This window comes from Haliotis asinina, chromosome 12, assembly GCF_037392515.1.
Source record: "Haliotis asinina isolate JCU_RB_2024 chromosome 12, JCU_Hal_asi_v2, whole genome shotgun sequence".
NCBI lineage: Eukaryota > Metazoa > Mollusca > Gastropoda > Lepetellida > Haliotidae > Haliotis > Haliotis asinina.
The window spans coordinates 6414254-6435927 of NC_090291.1; the positions used below are offsets into that span (position 1 = coordinate 6414254).

At 40.7% G+C, this 21674-nt stretch overlaps 2 protein-coding genes across 2 annotated transcripts; one reads left to right on the plus strand and one right to left on the minus strand.

Moving 5' to 3' along the window:
* Positions 1 to 566: 566 nt before the first annotated feature.
* On the minus strand, positions 567 to 5606 carry LOC137258550 (low-density lipoprotein receptor-related protein 12-like). The gene is made up of 5 exons (XM_067796258.1): positions 5338 to 5606; positions 3318 to 3563; positions 2739 to 2873; positions 1770 to 2008; positions 567 to 818 (listed from the first exon to the last, which is right to left on the minus strand). The coding sequence occupies exons 1-5, from the start codon at positions 5399 to 5401 to the stop codon at positions 666 to 668; spliced, it is 837 nt and encodes a 278-aa protein (XP_067652359.1). The 5' UTR covers positions 5402 to 5606; the 3' UTR covers positions 567 to 665.
* A 4224-nt stretch (positions 5607 to 9830) lies between these two features.
* Positions 9831 to 17810, plus strand: LOC137258702 (b(0,+)-type amino acid transporter 1-like). Its single transcript, XM_067796393.1, has 13 exons — positions 9831 to 9846; positions 10477 to 10605; positions 11530 to 11631; positions 12128 to 12367; positions 13025 to 13150; positions 13580 to 13679; positions 14152 to 14196; positions 14683 to 14806; positions 15180 to 15283; positions 15603 to 15699; positions 16390 to 16539; positions 16877 to 17045; positions 17404 to 17810. Exons 1-13 carry the CDS (start codon positions 9831 to 9833, stop codon positions 17466 to 17468), a joined length of 1467 nt encoding a protein of 488 aa, XP_067652494.1. The 3' UTR covers positions 17469 to 17810.
* The last annotated feature ends 3864 nt before the right edge of the window (positions 17811 to 21674 follow it).

The following is a 21674-nucleotide window of genomic DNA, read 5'->3' on the forward strand; positions in this document are numbered from 1 at the left end:
TAAATCAATAACTTCAACAAATCTGGGATTCGAATTCACTGTCAGTAGCTTCTGGGAGGGGACAGGCATAAATCCATATAATGATAGGGCAAGTCTAACACGCATATATATTTACTTCGAGGTATGTTCAAAGCACTACCCTATACAAAGAGTTCAGAAAGTTGGGAAGACATGAGAAAGGCGAGTGTCTCAAACTGCTTGGTCATAGCGAACCATGAACAAGTTGTAGATATCTGAGACCCGCATCGCTCCGAATTTTAACGTTGGGACTTGGTAGCCTAGTGCGTAAAGCTTTCCACGCTGAAGACCCAGGTTTGATTCCCCACATGGGTACAATATGTGAAGCCAGTTTTCCGTGTCCCTCGCCGTGATGTTGCTGGAATAAACCCATACACAGTCACTCGATCACTCCTCGAACATTGATCCTGATATAACTAGAATTGTCTGAGAAGCTGTTGTAAATTCTGTTGACACGCTCAGTCAGAGTCCCCCAGGGGTATACATTAGGTGTACACATTCCTGTCAGGATCCTTTGTATGCTAGTAAAAAACAAAACAACAGCAAACTCAGCAGTTGCAAATACTTTATAACAAGATATATACATAAAAAAATAGTAATCCCACTGGACAGCCGATCATTACTTCCCAGTGTTTTGACATTGTTCATCAAGACGTTCCTGACGATGTGTAAATGTCCCGATATGGCGGTGGTGACGTCAACGTCTGAATATGGGAAGACGATTGTCTGAATGGAGCCCGTGCGGCACGAGACAGATGTGGCGGTGTAGTATAGCCCCTTTGTGAATATCGGGGCTGATTCTGAAAGTGAAACAGACATTTATATCATATAAAGGCCAGAAGCTACAGCACAATTACAGGACAATGTTTGTCCACTTTTGGGGGGGATCAATTAAAACACTAGAGTTTGTTGTCTAAAGGACGCTTTGAAACAAACAGCTTAAAGAGGTTGGACACCGTGGTTTGTGCGCATACCGTATTTATATGACGCAGTTACTTCCCTTTATCTTCCTTCGAATCATACTTTGTGATATTTTTGGCATTTATCCTGAGGTAAGCCTAGGCAAGGGTTATCTCCCCTTATCAAACATTAATGTGTATCCTGTTATAATTGGAAATAATGTTGATACCCTCTGGTACCTTACTTTGTTTAATATTAATCTGATGTGAGCATACAATATAAAAATCAACAACAAAAAACAAACAATCCAAAAAAAAAACCAAAAAAAAAACCCAACCAAAACAACAACAAAAAAACAGCACCCCCAACAAAGAAACAAAAACAAAAAAACAAACAAACAAAAAACAACAAAACACACAAAAAAACCCAAAACCAAAAAAACCCAAACAAACAATTTAAAAAATCCCCAAAAGAACAAAATGACAATCTTGTTAATTATGAATCAATGATTCTTTTTTAGTTCTGTTTTATAGAAGTTGATTAATGTGTCAAATCCTGCATATTGCTTTCAAAAGTTCTTTCCCTACTTTATTTTATATCATTGCTAAAATATCTTTCTAAAGAACACATATTGAATAAGAATAGTAAATAATGTACTTTCAACTTTCACAGGCACATTACTTTTAGCAGACTGTTCCACAAAGGGACGCCGCTTGTGAAACAAATGTCAAGGTGACTTGCTAATTTTATTACATAGTTAGATATAAATGATAACAACTTTAGCAGTTTCTTGACATTTTGACATTTTTTATCCAACCGCCTTAATGATAGAAACATTCACGGTATCCTACCTGTGTGTATCGAACATCATCCAGGCGGTAATTTCTGAAATACCACAGGATCAGGAAAGCCAGGGCAAACGTGATGAGGATGATGACCCCTCCGACCACAAAGCCGACGATCACTGGGGGCGTCAGCGTGACGTCACACTGCCCGGAACCGTCCTCACAGTTATTTCCCTTGGTGCAGTGGAGAGCGTCGGAGACACATCGTCCATTGAGACACAGAGTCTCTTCATCCGAACAGGGGGCTGACAGAAACATGGACGTATTAGTGAGTTTGGTTGCAGGCACAATGATAAGCCAAAGAATATGGTTAATAAAACATTCCCGAATGTTCCCTGTGTAATTCCAACCATATAGTGAGCATGTGTTCATGAATCTCCATTAAAAATGACATTACAAGCTGCTGGCGTTCGTAAGACTACGGCAAACATAACACACACATGCAAAGGCGTGTCAATGTCTAACCACAAGGGATTACATGGTAAATCAGGCGACAGGTAAACAAGGTAAATTGTTTGCTACAAAAGTATTGTTACAATTGTTTCAAGAATGCTCAGACGAAACAGATTAGATTTTTTTAAAAATCAGAATGAGTTCAATTTTAGGGGCGTTAATACAGGAAACTAATGTACAGTAGAAATATGTGTGAACTGATGCTTCCGGGCCAGTCGTTCTGTCGTTCAGAACACATTTTCAGGAGTTAGCAAAGACTTCTCATTGTGGAAAGATTTACATGTTCTTAATTTTGGACTGGTAAGAAAGGTGCAGATGGGTAGGGTTTTTTTTAACTGATCGCATTCTGGTTTGTTCCAACCTTATTGTGGTGATATTACTCCCTCGTTACAGAATTCACTTCAAATATTTCGGAAGTCTAGTTTGACAAAAGTGCTCATCGATGTGCTGCCATCCCGTGACGTGTTAGTATTCAACCATGTGTGCAGGTGTATAGGTGCAAGGTGTACACATGTTCTTCACCTTCATGGAACGTGGTCAGGTACAGCTGGAAACCCCTTCCGTGGAACTTGGCGCTGCTAATGAAGCGGAGGATGACAACGTTGGATGAGGATGTGTAATCTCTAGGTACCTCTACTCCGCAATACCTCCTGCCCTCTGCAACACACACCCATAGATGCATACACATACATACTCACACATATAGACACATGCAGACATAGCCTCACACACACAGCTGGATGCACTGATACATGCTCTTAAAAATTACACACAAACGTACAGATGCACGCGCGCACGCATCCATCCACACATGGCTGTTTCATAGACATTAGAAGGGTAGGTAAATACATACCCACAAACACACACACACACAAACACGCATGCACACACAGACACACACACAGACAGGCACACACACATATACACACACACACACACACATACATACATACATACATATACAGACACATCCAAAAGCACACAAATACGCCTACAAACACATACTCCTGTTTACATACATACATGCTCTGTCGTTACATACAATGCAGATACTTGTCCGTGGCTCCTGGTGTCCTAGGGTATCCAATAAACAGCACTCACCTGAACAATTGTCTCCAGGGGCACATTCGGATATTGTCAAGAAATCTTCAGGGCACGACACAAAGCTGGCGATGTTGAGGGAGATAAATCTGACGATGACACGATGTTGCGTTCGGGCGATCAGTTTTAAGCTACAGTTGAGTTCTGCTTCGTAAGCATCGGACTTTGTCAGGTTGAGATCCAGTCCACTTGCGTAGTTCTTCAGGTGGAGACTCTTGCCACAGAGGGTGTCCATATACAGGTAATCTATAAACAATGACAGAGTAAGAAATCATGCAAACAGTAAAGAAAAACTGAACAAACTTGACACAGAACATGTGCCCTATGCTTCATAAAGAACAAAGATTTCAAGCTTAAACATGCCGCAAATATTCTGGTTGATTGTAGCACAGTCGTAAATTAAACATCGTTGTTATTTGGTGTTCTTTTGTAATGACATGAGACGCCTTCTTTTATAAGTTTCTTCACAAGTATAATCTTTTCATGCATAGGAGGAACTTATATGATTCTGTCCATGGATGTTTTGTCAGTTCTGACTTTGATGTTTTAGGTCATAAGCTGGTAGTTAATACTACATTTCAACGGACTGAGTTGTGTATGTACCCACACAACGTAAATGCCGTATCTCATTGCTATAATGATATGCATGCAGTATGTGTTCCTGTATGGTGTGACTAATGGAAGACTTTCTCCCTGTGACGTTTGTGTATGTGTGTGCATTGTGTGGGCGTATTGTGTATGTCTGAGTAGTGTGTATTTGTGTGAAGTATGTGTTTGTGGTGAGTATGTGTTCATTGTGTGTGGTGTGTATATATGGGTATTGTGTGTTCTTGATGTATGTGTGCGTGGTGTATGTGTGTGTATTGTGTGTGGTGTGCATGTATGAGAATTGTGTGTTCGTGGTGTGCGTACATTGCGTGTGATGTGAATGCATGTGTATGGTGTGTTCGTAGTGTCTGTACACTGTGTGTGGTGTGTATGTATGTGTATTGTGTGAGTGTGGTGTGTATTTAGGCTGAGTCGGTACGTCATCCAGCAGATATATACTACGTTTAATTAGTTTGTCGTGAAGTCGTACGGCCGCCAGCGTCAGTACAATATACTGCCGTTAGGTGGACCTTGATAGACACGCGTGAGTTCCCCCACAGTTAAAGTTTGTGATAAAACACAAACATGTCCTGCGTTTGGAGGCGTACATCTCCAGGCAACACAAGACGCGCCCAGCGAATGAGGCGTTTCATTCGAGTTAGTTTAGCTCGACATACACATCCCGCAGTGGGTATTGTCAGGACAACACTTCACCTCCATAAAGTCACCGTGTGTTGGTAGGGGTGGGAAGCTCGCACATGTACATATCAAACACTGCGCTCGTCACGGTATGCCGCGTATCCATAGGAATGATATGAAAGCAGAGCGAACACTCAAAAGAATATTCATAAACAATCGTGAATTTATACACCGATTTAAGCTTGCGAGGGAGGTAATAAAGCAATGAATAGGGTGTTGTGTTGTCGCAAGGTGCTGAACAAGTCATACGATCTATTTACGTTAGTGCATTTCATAGTTTTCTGTATACAAAGGTAAACCAAATCTGATTTTATGAAACATTTCACAAAAATGATGTTGTTGATATAAATGTAGTTAATGCTGTAGAGTGTCAGGTAGAGTTGAGAGTTGTGATTACCTGCATGACTTACGTCAACAACCCAGTACTGCTATATCGTCAGCCGACATAACGGACGGTTCTAACGAACACTTATGTAATAGCAGCAATACATTAATCTCCTTTTAGGTGTTGAAGCATCTAAGCCAGTACAAACAAACGGACCTATCAGTAACTTGTTATTCAGGAACATCCACAGGTATTTGGACTTTGATTAGGCCCTGGCAATACATATGATAATATTTGTCTGACTAAGGCGTAATGAGCTATAATAATGATGTATGTTTCAATTACAATTACTGCATGACAAGTGGCGTTGGCTGAAAGTATGGCATAAACGGGTTAAACAATACTCACGTGACGCTGAGTACCCGACCCCGATCACCAATAAAGTGCACAGATGATCCAGCACAGATCTCATGGCGTTGGATATTACAAACGTTCTGCTATTCAAGTCCTGACATCAAGTCCAAGCGGTCTTTGAGCACGGACATTTTCGTCCCAATGGTCAATGATATGTGTATCCTAGTTACGAGACCGTGACGGCTGGGTCAGGCTGGACACAGGACACGTCTGAATTGTGGCAGTGGACGACAGGACTGACAGCCAGCCATGTGTTGGACGAAGCGTCACGGTGGGTGTTGTTGACATATGGAAGTAGGTCAAGACAGGAGACTCGTCAGCATGGGAGGCAATGAGGCAATGCAGATACCGTTACCGTGGGTGGATAGCTAGATTTTAACGTCTGGACGCATCCATTTAACCAGGGATAATCTGCCGCTTCTATTCTCACAGGTTTTCTATAATTCTATAATGTTCAAGACTCCAATGTAATACAACTAGATACTATCAGTGATACTTGAGTGAACATTATCTGTTATGTTCTGAATATTATCTGATATGTGGTGAACATTATGTGATATGTGGAATAAGAGCCGGAAACACTTTTATAGAAATATTGAGATTAGGCTAAATCGAACTGATTGTGTTATCGGCATTCTAGAAGTTGGTAACACGAACATGATACATGCAACTCTATGGATAAGAGCTTCCTATTTAGTGTGTAGAACGACTTACATCGTTATCAAGCAAAAAGGGAATACAACCAGATGTTGAGAGGTATATGTACATAGTAGAACAAGCTGAATGGGTGCTTGCATAAAGTCTGTTTGATCAATTCTTAACAGACTGATGGTATATAGTATCATTCGATGGCTTCCACTACGTTTCCTTTTGTGAAGTGTTGATTCTTGGTTGAGAGAATTTATCAAACTTGATTTGATGTGTAGGGAATTTCTTGTGATGATCGAGACGGCCGATTTGCTGTCTGCTTTGGCTGATTAGGTTTTATGTTCTTTTATGCGGATATCAACAGGACGGGAGGTTTCGTCTGTATAGGAGTCACCACATTCACAATTAATCTTGTAGATCACTCCTTTGAGCTTTGCCTTTTGGAGGGTAGGTTGCAGCCATTGGTTTGAAAGATGGTCCTGGGGGTTGGAGAGCCAGTGAAGATGGTGTCGATGCATGTTTGGTGCTTTAGTAGTCAATGGATTTGATGAGAGATCTTTGATGTAAGGCAGGGTGATTCTGATGGGGGCAGATTCAGATTTGATCAGTCTAGGTTTGTTTTTGTGGGATACTGATTGAGACTCGTGAAGATGTGCTGTAGGTGGTTCAGCTGGTGCTCGTGTTCACGGCTGCTGGAGCAAATATTCTTGGAACGTTTGGACAGGTTAGAGATAACACCAGACTTAGTTTCAGGGAGGGTGGTTTGAGCTGAAGTGAATGTACTGGTCGAAATGGTTGAAATTACTGTACACGACCAAAGCGTGTCTTCAGAAGCGACTAAGAGGATCGGCTAGTAAGGCTCGCTGACTTCTTTGACACATGTCATCGTGTCCCATTTGTGAAGATCGAATCTCTTGCGGGTGATCACCGTATTGTCTGGTCTAGACTCGATTATTTACTGACCGCCGCTATATAGCTGGAGTATTGCTGAATGCGGTGTTAAACAACAAACAAACCAATCAGTCCAATTCTCAACTACAAACGCAACATTAAAAAATAATAGTAAGACAATCCAGGTTTTAAATGGTACCTGTGTCGACGCGGAAGGATGCATGAATACAATGCACTACACATCAACACAACTTTAATACGTGACGCCAGTATCAACAATGCATGGGGTTGTATAACGCCATGACATGACTCTAGAACATCTCTTTACAGTCACAACTGCTAATCATTATTACCATCCATTTTGAAAGCCAGGATATACTCAGCCCAGCAGGACGGTCTGTTTGAAGCGTTCACCACACACGACGGTGTTGGAGGTCGCGCCAGGACGTCATCGCCCACTGTGACCTGCGTCGTCTCTAAACCATAAAACATGAAATCAAACAAAATAATTTAATTATATGTGTAAGTGTTCATCTGTCGTCATGGAAACGTGTATCTAACATGTAATATATATGAACACAGGTGCAGATAGACCGAGGTATTAAAACTAGTAAAACGAAAGATGGAAATAATACATCAGCTGAGTCAAGAACAGGCCATTACTGTCACAGATAATAGATATTAATAAAACAGATAACAGATATTATCAAAAATCAACAATTGTAAAAAGAAGTGGCTTCACATGTAGGGAGCGTAAATATCAAAATCAGTCTCTGTCACTGACGGTTCTCCCCGTGGTTCACGTGAGTAACAGCTACGGGGTTATAGTGACCCTCCTCGTCCGTTGATGTTCCCCGTAGTGATCAACCCTCTTTCCTTGAAAAAAAGTTAAGGGTTTGCTTCAGAGTTTAAACAGGGTCCCTCCAAACATTCGCTTTTGTGGCCTGAATTATATAAGGTTCTGTTACCAACATGACGAGAGAAGTATTGTGTTGTATGTACGGCATTTCTCGCCCCCTTCCCATCACCCCTTTGCAGTATCAATGTTCGTAGCTTACGTAATTTAAAACATTCCAAATATCGATGTTTCTCTTACACATGTTTTCCGCAGAGGCACTGGGATCGTTCGTTTATCTCTGTACCGACATTGCAGCCCGATACATCGCAAGCCAGATACCTACAGGGTAGACAGCATTGTGTGTTTACAATTAGTACGTTTGTCCTCTACACCACAAAGCCTTGTTCAAATTGATTCGATGCAGGAGGTCTCCCCGGGGGCGAAGTAAACACAAGATTTTCTTTAATGGTCAGGAAAAAGGTCGTCCCATTGTCTCTTTGCATTAAGTTTTAACTGATAGGTAGGGTAACTGCAGGTCCATTCTTCGTGTCGTTTGTCTTGCGATGGTCACAATGATTCAAACACCTCTAGCGCTGCCGACACTGAAATAAAAGAAATAAATTTACTTCTGTCTTTTGCAGTCAGTAACTTTCTGACGTTCATTATCTCACGATGTGTACTTGCCGTGTCTGAGGGGACACGTTGTGTCAGTTAATGTCAAAGCTCTAATTTTAAATCTGATATTTGATACACACTGTGTCAGTTGATGTGAAAGGAAGATTGGAGAGAGTGCTAATTATTGTCTTTATGAAAATATAAACGCCCAAACCATTTGCATTATCATAAGGAATCTCTGCCTGGAGTCATGTCCATTTTGGACTCCCAGTATACCAGAATCACTTAGTACGCCATATTTCAAAGTATACCAACATATCTAAAAGTAGTTCAAATAGATTTGACTTTATAGGTTGGATTATGAGCATATTTACCTGATAAGAAAAACAACAACAAAAAAAACATCTGGTATCAGTTTGAACTACAAGTATATCAGGTTAGTAAAACACCATTCACCCAGAACCCCTGCTGTCCGAGACAATGGTTAGGGGCGTTCACATATATAAAAAACCGTTTAATCATAAAAAAGTTCGTCAGTCCAGGTATTCGTTATTACGGCCGAATTTTGTGACCACGGTTACCGATCCTAGATTGCACATTCTCACGTGTACTCGATGAAAGACGAAAAGTGAGTCGCAATGAATATGTAACAAAGTTCAACCCTATACTTTGTCTATTTGTCGCACTGTTGCACTGTGATAATATTTTTCAATGATTATCACTAGGCGACGAGGTGACATCGTACAGGTCAAATTACCTTACATTGTCACCCTTGGTAACAATGAGATTGACTTTTCTGAAACTCCACAATCCACATAATGACAATGAACACGTTGGATTTTTCGTTTAGTCGCTTCTGAATTATGTAATGTTATGTTATAGAGCGTTAGATCACTTGTCAGCAACTAAACGTCAATCCTGATCTAACATGCATGCTTCGGATATCGATAACCTTTCGTAATGATCATTTGAAAATTGATTTGTTCTAAAGCTGTTCATTAGGACATTTGCTGTCCTAAGAGCGAGTAAGCATGGTTTTTGCGACATTCCAGCCATATCACAAAGGGGGGACACCAGAAATAGTCATCACATGTCGTAACCAAGTGTGGAATCGAACCCAGGTTTTGGCCTGAAAAGCGAACTCTTTCACCACTAGACTACTCCGCTACTCAGCTGTCTTATAAGTAAGTACAAATGAATATTTGAAACGAATGTAATAATAATCACATTGAAGATGAAACAACAACCCCAAATTTTAATTTCACTGCAGGTTTGAAAATACAGGTCAATGCGGAGTTAAAAAAACTTGATATTCCTTCGTCATATAAAAAGGTAGTGTTTGCCGGAAGTTAGAGGGCTGCCCACCAAGCACGCAGAGCAGTGACAGCGCACCCCTGATGGGAGAACCCCACAGGGAACAGCAAGCTTCCTACCAGTTGTGATACAAAATTTAATTAATCAGAAATCATTTATCGTCACTTTTACTTCGATCAAGATGGGTGGGCAGAGAGGTAAGGATTTAAATCGGTCATTTTAATATAGAATTCTGATAACTTGTGTATTCTAGAACTTCGAATTTCTACATGGATAGTTAAAAAGCTGCCTATACAATATTGTTTGATTTGATAAGGTTACATGGACAATATACAGTGGTATTAAAGACATGAGGTGGATATCGGCTTCAATGTATGTTCGTACTTGCATGAGTTGTATTCTGTACAATATTTGTCACTGACAAAGCCCGTGTTCACCCATGAATACCTGGTCACTATTTCAAAACCTACTGTAGCGATCGGGTATATGCTGTTCTAAAGCATCAAACACTTGTATAATAATTATCTTAGCCAGTTTTGACACAGAAAGCTACAATCATCATATCAATCACTGGATTGTCTGGTGCAGACAATTTTCAAATAATTTTCAGGCGGTAATCATTCAACTATAATTTATAGCTCAGCGCTTCGTTAAACCATAAACAAACACATTCGAACTACGAATATTTCGACATATCTGGCGTGTACTAGGCCTGTACTGGGCAGTCGCTCAGTACATTTTTACGTCCTATGTCTGTCACACATCTACAACAGTTGTATCCCTACCCCGAGGCTATCTGTGGACATGTATTAACGTTGATTATGCAGTGGTCGAGGAGCGTTCCAGTGGACAGCTGGACACAAGGTCACAACCAGGAGAAGGATCGGAGGAGGTGAAACTCCAGAAACACGTGGGACTTGTTGGCGGTATCTCGTTTGTCGTCGGAACCGTCATTGGTAACCATATTGTCGTAACCGGAGTGAGTGAGTGAATGAGTGAGTGAGGGGCTTTATGCCGCTTTGAACACTATTCCAGTTATATTACTGTGGGAGAAATGTAGGAGAGATCGCAGACTTTGGCGCTTTGGGGTCACCATGGGCCCCTGGGGCTGACATCCTCGAATTCATAAATGGAGTGCAACCCATAGTCACCGCTTTATGGGGATCCCACTTGACGTAACTCTGTACACGGAATATCATTGTGACGTAATCGTCATGAATTCTGTGTCACCGTATGTTTTGGGGTTGTAGGTAAGGAGCCTGCATTATCCCTTGGAAACTGAGCATTGATCCACTCTCGTGTAACGTGTCGCATCACTCAACGAATGTCCAACCATGTTGTCAGACCTGGAAGAGGTCCTTTGAATATAATGTATTCACTTGCACAGCTATGTTTCCATTGTTGTTCCGACAAAAATTGCCCCTCCTTTGTAAGTGTTTGTGACAGATGCCAACAGTGAAGGACAATACATATTTCATGTCGCGATTACCTTGTATTATCACCATATTGTAGTGACTGACCCATCAGATACCTTCGAACTAAAAACTGACTGACGTGTAGCAGAATATGAATATGATAATGGTGAAGGTGAAGTACTTCTTCTTATGAAACCTATTTTACGGTATAGAGGTAATTTCAAAGTTCAGTCACCACTCGACTAGTCTGCGCCCATCAGTGTTTCCTCACCACTATAAACATTGTTCTACTCATTCTAACGTTTATCATAAGTGGTAAGTTTTACATATTCCAGGGAAGCCTTCCATGACATCATTGCTCAAACACAACTGACTATTGAACAGTTCCTTTTCCGCGTTTGTATTGTCTGACAGAATCTGAGACTTCGATACTTAAGAAAGTTGGAACTGTTTGTTTATGTCCAGGATCTGGTATCTTCATCACACCTCAAGGTGTACTCCAGAACACCGGCTCTGTGGGTCTTTGCATGGTGCTGTGGGCCTTGGGAGGAGTTCTGTCAATGCTAGGTAAGAATGGATGCTCTGAGCATGTGTTCGGAATCACATGTATATGCGAGTTAGAGTAAATAATATTATCGAATTATAAATATAAATTGTCATCTGAGAATGGTTATGCTCTCGATTTACCGTTTAAACCCCAATATTAATCAGTTCTCGTAGCTAATACAATTCAATGCAAATGTTCTCGATTTGATTCACTGCAAGCAAAACATGTCAACTTTACGCATATGAAGAGCAGGCACCTGTAAAGCATTCACGTGTTACGCCACACAACGCAATAACTGCGCCTTGATTGCAGCGGGTTCCCTGGTCAAGGACAAGGAGGATCAAAGACAACGAAGGTCAAGAACTGTAATGATCCAAACTGTCGAGAGCAGCCATTGACCAGCTCTTACCACACGCGAATGGTGCAAAACAGCTATTCCATCCGAGAGACAGCGTCATTACATGGAGCTGTAGATAACATAAAAGCATGTATATCCCAACTTTTGTTTTGTTGCAGGTGCCCTGACGTACTCCGAGCTGGCGTCGGTTGTCCGCAAATCAGGAGGACAGTACGCGTACTTGAACGAAGCTCTAGGTCCTATTCCTGCATACTTGGTAGCATGGACGCGGGAGGTTGCCATGAGTCCTTCATCTACAGCAGTTGTCTCCCTTACTTTTGCTGAATATTTTGAGTCAATGTTCGTCGTTTGTGGATCACCAGAGTTACCAAAGAAATTGATTGCGATTCTTCTCATCAGTAAGTACTATTTTTGTGTCGCGATCATGTTTAAACAAACGCAGCGTTTACAATCATCCATTGCCATTAGGTACAGACACTCAACTTGTTTCATTCCCCCAACAAGTTCGTTGTTACCAAACTGAATTTCTATAATCATCCTTGCTAGTTGAAGACAATGCGGTATGAGAGATTACATTACTGTTAATCCTACATGGTAAAAAGGTATTTATGCCGCAAACTTGGAATACTGTTCATTCTAACGATGCCTCAAAATTATTATATGGTCAACAGGAAAGTATAATAAGTGCATTATTTAATCACTAATACAAAAAAAAAACAATTATAGATTGAGAAAGCATAACGGTTCCCCACCACGAATGTCAGCAAACAACTGTCACGTACATCTTGATTCATCGATTTTCTATATTAGCTACAAAAAGCTCATATTTTGTCTGGTGTCCTGTTTATGTCGATAAACCCATACAGTAATAAGGGGAACTGGGGTAGCTAAGTGGTAAGAGCTGCATTGTCGCGCTGAAGTCTGAAATTAATTCCCAACATGTGTGCAATAAATATCACCACGTACTACTAATTCACTGCCCGCAAAGAAATACTAGTAGCAGGAAACGATGACGGCCGCTAACGATGTACATATACTCTTTTTTGTGTTTACAGTGACGTTGTCCATCATCAACTGCTTCAGCCCTAAACTGGCAGCCAGTGTCCAGGTTGTGTTCACTGGAGCCAAGCTACTGGCTCTCTTCGTGATCATTACTGGAGGTGTGGTATGGATGACCAAAGGTAAGTCTGAACTCAAGGCTCTTAAACTGATTAGCACCTTACGTTTAATGGGGACATCTCATGACATACATGTGCTTATGTCTGCATGCTCTTAAGTGGTGAAAATACGAAATACTGAATAAGTTGTTAATACCACCCGTGATTACAACATATAATCAATGACACAACAGCAGGAGTCTGGGTAAAGAGTAAACACTAGCTATCAAACAATATTAATGGGAATTGAATGGCAACTACACACAACTAGGTCTTAGAAAATACATCAAGGTTTTACCTCACGACAGTTAAACGTTGAAATGAGTCTTTCGGTGTCGTTAATGTAATGTGTTTGGAAATGAAAACGGTCTTATAGGAGTATTGTTTCCTGCATTTCAAACCTGATATCTGGATCAGACTAGACTGACACACACCATGGTATCTTTGATGTAGGCGTGACGTCAGACCTGATGACGGGTTTCAAAGGAACCACAGATTCACCTGCGTCTGTGGCCCTTGCTCTCTACTTCGTCATGTTTTCATACGGCGGCTGGTAAGTGCAAACGAGAGGGCACTGGCTCATACAACTGATCTCTGTTCGCTTTTGCAAGGAATAAACATTTTGAAAATCGTATTTGATGCACTCCCCTATTCTACCTTTCACCAATGTAAATTGGAATGTACCAATACGCTCCCTTCTCGGTGAACACCTGGTGTCATAATAATTCGATAGTAATTTATAAACACAAAGTGTCATGCTCCGGACGAAATCGGAAACGTATAGTGCTTTTCGCACAGCCCCCTGCGATTGTGGAAAGCATTTTGCTTTCATTCGACAAAAGTATAAAGAATATGGTTTTATTATTATATTATAGCATCAATTAATGTGTTTTACATATACGATTTGATAAAATATCAGCAGCAGGCATAATTTAACACATTTTAAAGTAAATATTGACCGGATGTTGACAGTGAAATAACTGGCCATTGTAACTTCTTTTCCCGTCATCTCGTTTGTGTTCCAGGAACAACGCGAACAATCTACTTGAGGAGGTTGAGAATCCGAGGAGGTAAGGACATAAAAAGTGGATTTTGTCAGTACAGTTTGTAATTATACGTACATTGGAATATAAATCGTATGTAAGTTGCTTGAGGTTATTAGGTCAGTTCAAAAGAGTGAACTGTTGCAAAGTATGTGCTAAACTAAATAAAGATGAGTGAGCGAGTATCAATTTATGGCTTCACGGGAAAAATATGATACAAAGTATTGATGACTCTTTGTAAACACTCACTGAACCGTTGATCGATTTTATAAAAGCATTGACGTCATTGGCCATGCATGACCGGAACATAAATCGACCCTCAAAGCAACAGTTAGTAACGTACAAACAAGTAAAAGATTCAGGAGTGCGCTTTATCATATTCTTAGGAAATGTGGTTTCATTCAAAATTTGCCATATCACGAAAGATAAGTCTGGTTAGGAACTGATAGCTCATTGTCCTGGATGTGAGGATTGTTGGAGCAGCTGGCAGTATATGCAACTGATGTGTTACAGGAATGTGCCACTGTCCAGCGTCATCGGCGTTCTGGTGACAGCGTTTGTGTACATCCTGACTAACATATCGTACATCCTGGTCCTGTCCAAGAAGGAACTCTTCTACTCCACCGCAGTAGCAGTAGTAAGACGTGTAGTATAATATACATCACATTGCACAGCTAGTACCTGTTCTTCGTATGATCCCAAACATATAAAGCATCGGTGCCAGAGAATAATCAATCTCTATTATAAGCTGAACAATAATTCATTTGGGCGTAAGAGGCAATACTAATTCTCTTGACCATTATATCATTTTTAATTGTAAAGCAGCAATGACACCAGACGTTCGCAACAGGGTAAGCATGTCTTGCTCTAAAGCCATGCTTTTGCCAGCTATCAATTAAACATTTTCATCACTCAAGAAGAACGCTGTACATGCAGTGTCAATAGTAGCAAGTGCCATGGGGATAACAAATGGGACAACAAGGTACATGTACATATTTCACTGCTTCTAGAGTTGGGGAGACCGGGTGATGGGCGTGGCAGGGCTGATTATTCCGGTCTCGGTTATGTGCTCAACGTTCGGCGCTCTGAATGGAGGTCTGTTCAGCTCGTCAAGGTAAACACTAACCGCCAAACGTCTCAAAAACAAGGTATAACTCGACAAATAAGAATTGAATGATACAGCCGCTTTTATGGTGTTAAATGATGTAATATACGTCATAGGAGGAAATAATCAGACTCGATTATTGTTTCATTTGAACATGGAAGGCAAATTGTGATGACCATCTTATGAATCACTACACGTCTTTCGGGCTCTGAATCAGGAATCAAACTCAGTGATTGTTGCTTTTTTGTCATGCCAGAGAACGCCTTTGGTGGTGTTTGTTTGGTATTATCAGAGGAACCTTTCCTGATGAATCTTTCTGTTTGTCCAGGATCACCTTTGCTGCTGCACGTGACGGGAACTTCCCGGAATTCCTCTCCTACATCCACGTGAAGCACTTCTCTCCCATTCCGTCTATCCTTTTTCATGTAGGTGCTGGGATGTATTTCCTTCGAGATCTCCAACTGTCAAGTCTGTTGTTCTTTATCTCAGTGTTTAGTGCTAGATCACAGAGGGGAGCGTTGGAGTGAACTAAGCACCTTAACATGTCCCATGAAAGGATGTTGCATATGGTGCAACAATAGTGCAAATGAAATGGAAAAAAATGCGGATAATTTGTACTATGTTTGTTCGGTGTGTTAGTGTCTCTGAGACCCTGCAAATATTGCAACACATTATTCCTTAAACAATGTCGTAGTCGTGGGGCAATACTGGCACACAATACTTCAGAAAAACTTTTGCATGCTGGTTCCCCCGGAAAAGAACTTACAGATGGATATATATGTCTGTTAGCAATATGGGTGACAGGGATCCGGTGCCCCATACTCAAACATGGAATCGAATGTCTACAGTCGGTGTAGTAAAATAGAAACTACATGCAACCTACGAATACAATCGCTTGGTGAGAACATATGAGGTCAGGGAGAACACTCCCGTGAATGATTTGTTTAAGTGACATTCTACAAGTGGGTGGTATGGAGATGACAAAACGTTATGGAAGATCAAATTCTTTGACAACGGCGACGGTTCAGTTTTGGCTCATACCGTTTTCAAGCACGATGTCATTATCCTTAAGCTTGTTCCATCTCCACTCCCTTATCACATTCTGTGTATCCCAGATATTCTTTGCCGTCATCATGGTTCTCGGATCCAGCATCATGTCTCTGCTGAGGTTCCTGTCTTTCCTTGCGTGGTTCTTCTACGCCCTCAGTGCTGTCTCAGTCATCGTCCTCAGGTTCACGAGGGAGAAAGACCCACACAGAATCAAGGTAATATTCGATATATCTGGCCATCCAAACAGTAAGACTATATTTTAGTCAAATACTGCAAGTTCCTATACACATTCACCATCCTGTATACGAGTGTCAGTGTGACTCAATTCTTTGTGATTAGCCATGAAGGATTTTTTAAGTCTCGACATTTGCCGAAAATGTCTTCAGGATTGCTCATACGACGATATGCAACAATCTCTCACTTCGTCACAACTTGTTAGTGGGTTTAGCCAATGCATTAAGTCTGTCCTACCTGGGATGGTTCGTTCTTATAGCTGACGCACCGTCATATAAAAGAAATACTGTTCATACCAGCCTTCTTGACTATCCCCAGATTCCTATGGTAAACCACGTGCTGTTCCTGCTTGTGTCGGTGTTCCTCGTGATGACGCCCATCATTGACTATCCCCGGATTGAGTTCCTGTATGCTGTGGTGTTCTGTGTAGGGGGACTTGTCTTCTACATACCCTTCGTACACTACAAGCTCAAGCCGCGTTTCCTAGGTAACACGCATCTGTAGTACATACTAGTGGGCGTTTGTAAGACGTGTAACTCCTTACGCATTGGTCTGCATATCGTCGCTCAGTATTCTCCACAAACGAACATGAAACGAAATGGTTCTTAAACATATTTGCCATAAAAGGCGAATATGCTTGTCGTAAGAGGGTTCGGGTGGTCAGGCTCGCTAATTTAACTGACACAGTTGTGCAGATCGATGCTCATGTTGTTGATCACTCGATTGTCTGGCTCAATTATTTACAGACCGCCGCCACATAGCTGAAATATTGCTGAGTGCGGTGTAAAACTAAATTTACTCACTCACTATATTACAACTGTTATTGTGGCATGGGTTCGTTTCAGATACATTCGAGATGTATATGCAGATGTTCTTGGAGGTTGTACCAAGTCCTCCGGAGGAGAGTTAAACTGAAAAGGCTGAAGTGATACAGCTTGTTGGTCCGAGTGTCACTTGCCCAGGCTGATGTTGGAGTTCAGTGCTAACACTATGACAGCATGCTGATCGACATGGACACTGCCTCTCTGACACATTAGACTGACTACGAGCAAATAAGTCCTTTCATGCCTCGAATGTCGGGCGGCCATGTTGCCTGTACACAGGATAGTGCCAAATGAATAGTACTGTTATAACGTCCTTGCATAATTCCCATTTGTTGCATAGACATCATATTAAAAGAGTAACATGTATTTGTGGTGCCTGATGTTGAAATATTATATTGATACTTCTACGAATATATCATTTTGTTTGTCGTCCGGTTTATTTATTCTTTTATAGTATCATTTAAATTACGTAAACAACTGCCTTCCCTTTGAACCAGTTGCAGTTTACGTCACACAACATGACGGCAATGATGGATAATGTGATTGTATGACGCTTCAGTCTATCGCATATTTACCTCCCCTTCACGATATTTTCTACGTTCAAACCGAGCTGAGACAGTAGAACTCCACCTGTTCACACAGTATTCGTAGTTGCTTACATGCTACTGACCACAATACATCTTAACAATATTTAAGGACGATTGTTCGGGAAAGGGTGTTGAGGGTTCAAAACTGTTCATTTTTCATCTGAAAACAAAATGTTTAAATTCCCTCACAGGATCAACAATTGAAATGTTCGCGTGTTTACTCTGGAAAAATAAACATATAACTAAAAAGTGTATGGACAACCATTTGACTTAAAATCAGTCAACTTTACACACGTGAAATCTCAGATACAGCTTTAAAAACAGTCTGATTAAATACTTGATAAAAGAATTTATATTACACTTTTTGACTTTTACTTCTCATGAATTCAGGAAATTCTGCTTTTCAATTTGAGGGGTTCTCCTGAAAGGTGCTTATACAAAATAGGAAAACTTGATTACTTGTACACTGACTAAACGTTTCTGATTCAAGTGAAATGTGCATGATATACATATAAATTTATATCACTTCAATTATTGACAGCTTGACATATAGGCATGGTAATCGGCTCGAGCCATGCGCCTCCAGGGTGTTCATATACATTCTCGAGATGTCGATTACATGCGCCGCTTTGTGCACGTCGCCTGTAGGAGTACTCGGCTAATTTACACATAGCGGAGACAAGACGCACTGTAAATCAACACAACTTAAATTCTAATTTAAGAATCAATGAAATCCAATTGTATGATAGTTATGACCATTCGTGTGGAGTTGTCCTATAATGGATAAAAACAAGATTAGTAGATTTATGACATGGTTGGTTACTTGTATTGAACAACAGTCGTTAAAACATGAAAACGAAAAAATACATCATTACATGTATCTCTCGCTCTCGGAAATCCTCATTTTGAGCAGAAGAAAAGGAGGAATGGCATGCTCATATTATATATTACACGCACACACATACGCGTATATCGGATGGCACTTACTCCGCTACATATTGACTTAATAGATACATGTACATTATATATCAAATCAAGTCTCATGTAGCGCCAGTAACATGACGAAGGAACCGGTATAAATCTGTAACTGTGTGGTAAATGAATTATGCCATGTATCGTACCATTCAAAAGTACGGAGGTGCGAAAAATACCCCCACGCAAAACCCTCAATCCATTTAGTGACCACTGTCATTCTGAACCAAGCCCTTTTTTATTGTCAGAGCGAACTGTGAGTACTGCTAGCAGAACATGCCATCTCCCACTACACACTACAGTAACTGTCCTGGCAACTGTTTCTGGACAGAGAAGCATGCAGACCTTCAGGTTGTACAAGGTTTAAAACACTGCACACCTGCGTCTTGACCCTGATATATCTACAGCGGACAGCAAGTGACCACTCTCTGTAAACATACTGGTTAGTAACCAGGTTCCTTTTCGCACATCTCGAGAGTCGCCTTCTTCGTTAATATAAGGAGAAGCCAACTCATGCAGTAAGGATTGATTGCTGACCATTAAGAAATATAAAATTAGTGACCGTTGATGCAGAAATAATAAAAGGACGTTTAGATACAGTATTGTTGCATCCTTTCAACGGCCCGTGTCACGATCCACCGATCACTTGTGTTCACTAATACAGAAGAAAGAAGAAGAAGAAAAATAGTGTATCAAAGTGTCACATGCTATATATATCGGTATATCGTGACAATAAAAACAATAATAGACAGTATCCGACCGTTCAGCCTACGAGACGCACAAAGCAATTGCACTCTTGACATAAATAGATAAAATATATATTACATCCAAGTTTCTCGAAAACCGTGTACGCATGCACACCCACCCACGCATTCTACCCTACCACATACATACGTACATATATACAGGCATGTACTTGCACCCATCACCCTAGGAGTTACACAAACTCCTCCGATACATACGGTAAAGTTCTGCGGCCAGAGGTTTTACCATATCAGTTTGTTGTAAAATACAAACGGCTTGCTGAGCGACGGGCAACAGAGAAAGAACAGGATAAAGCTCATTCATATCTCTGAGGAAATTGTACCGTAGATCCTCATATAAAGGACAGCCAAGCAAAATATGAATTTTATCTTCCATTGCCTGATGTTGACACAGCTTACAGAGGCGATGTTCTAGAAGTGTTTTCGGTCGAGTGAATCTTCCACGTTCTATTTCTAAGGGGAAAGAACCACAACGCAACTTAGCCAAAGTATTGCGATGGGATCTAGGGATCAAATCTGTTACCTAGGACTCGGTCACCAAGGAACACTTGAAAAGCGTATATGTTATAAGTTTATTGCCATTTGACTGACCACGATCGTTCCACAAATCTCTCAACCACTGTTGTTCATCAAGAGATTGGATCCACTCACAGGACGTTTTAGTCATATTATACAGGACCTGAACTGGGAGCTTCCGAGACCACCTTGTGACAACACTTGATAATCTAAAATATGGCATATGATCCAATTTATTCCAAAATCTCGATATTTCTATCTTTTGTTTACAGAAAGGACTTGTCCAATCCATCTCTTCCCTGACTGCCAAATTTGGAGTTTTACAACCGACTCTGAGAAAAAATCTACAAGCCCGGTTTTGAACTGCATTCATACAACTAAACTCCTTTGTACTGAAGATAGTAGCGCCACAGGACAAGATAGGCTGAACTAAGTTATTGTAAAAGTTGTTATAAGACATTATAAGCCATACCACCTAGAGTCCTGAATTTGCAGAAAATCACGCCCAGAGCACGATTGGCCGATTTAACAATCTCTTTGGCTGTATACTTTAAGTCGAGGTTTACTTGCAACCAAATTTCAGGATACTTATATGCGGAGTTATAATCAAATACATTACCACCAATATTAAAAATGAAACTAAACTTGATCTGGAAACAGAACACTGACGATCGTGAACGGCTTTAGTTTCCTAAATATTTACCAATATACGCCACTTAGAGCACCACTCACATACGACGTACAGCATCCAGTGCAGCGACAATTCATCCGGTGCTATCAGGGCTATGTCATCTGCATAAAGGAGAGGATTCAGCGTAACTCCATCGATGTCGACACCACACCCAAGCTTATAAACTCCAGAGTTTATACTAAAAATAAAATGTAAGTACATCATTAACCCTTCCAGAAGTATTTTCATACTTTGACTGAACTGCCTGGAGAGGTTTAACATTAATTCCCAGTTGAAGCAATTTATACCATAAGCACTGCACTTATACATTGACTAATGTACTGAAACACTATTGTTATTAGGTCAGGGCTTGAGAGGAACGCTGGAAGCAATGCAGTGGTTAGACGTTTGTCAAAACAAAATCACAGATACGGCGCTCACAAGTCTATAAACATAATAACTCCGTGGTTTCTGGCGTCGGTGCTATGAACGCTTGCGATTGCATAATTTCCACTCACATTATGTCGAAAAGGGTGTTACCAATCTAATGAAAATGAATTAATATCACATATATTTTATCTTTACATACTAATAATGCATTCACGGAGATGTTAAATGGTTCATATTTCCATTTTCATTAAACCCCCGCCCCCTGTATTGCATAAGGTTATTTGTGACGGGAAAGAGAACACCAATCACCCATGGTCCAACTGCATAGTTAGACGTTGAACTGGCAGATTCTATGCAATAATTTAACTCTGGAATCGTCGTTAAATTAATGAT

What these genes read in the sequence shown, in the direction of transcription:
- LOC137258702 (XM_067796393.1), top strand. An exon ending in TGTCGTCGGAACCGTCATTG is followed by an intron (nt 10,606 to 11,529) that starts GTAACCATATTG and finishes GTTTATGTCCAG; the next exon opens with GATCTGGTATCTTCATCACA. An exon ending in GGTCTGTTCAGCTCGTCAAG is followed by an intron (nt 15,284 to 15,602) that starts GTAAACACTAAC and finishes CTGTTTGTCCAG; the next exon opens with GATCACCTTTGCTGCTGCAC.
- LOC137258550 (XM_067796258.1), bottom strand. Translation starts at nt 5,401, where the DNA reads ATGAGATCTGTGCTGGATCATCTGTGCACTTTATTGGTGATCGGGGTC. An exon ending in GGTCGGGTACTCAGCGTCAC is followed by an intron (nt 3,564 to 5,337) that starts GTGAGTATTGTT and finishes CATTGTTTATAG; the next exon opens with ATTACCTGTATATGGACACC. An exon ending in CCTGACCACGTTCCATGAAG is followed by an intron (nt 2,009 to 2,738) that starts GTGAAGAACATG and finishes TGTTTCTGTCAG; the next exon opens with CCCCCTGTTCGGATGAAGAG.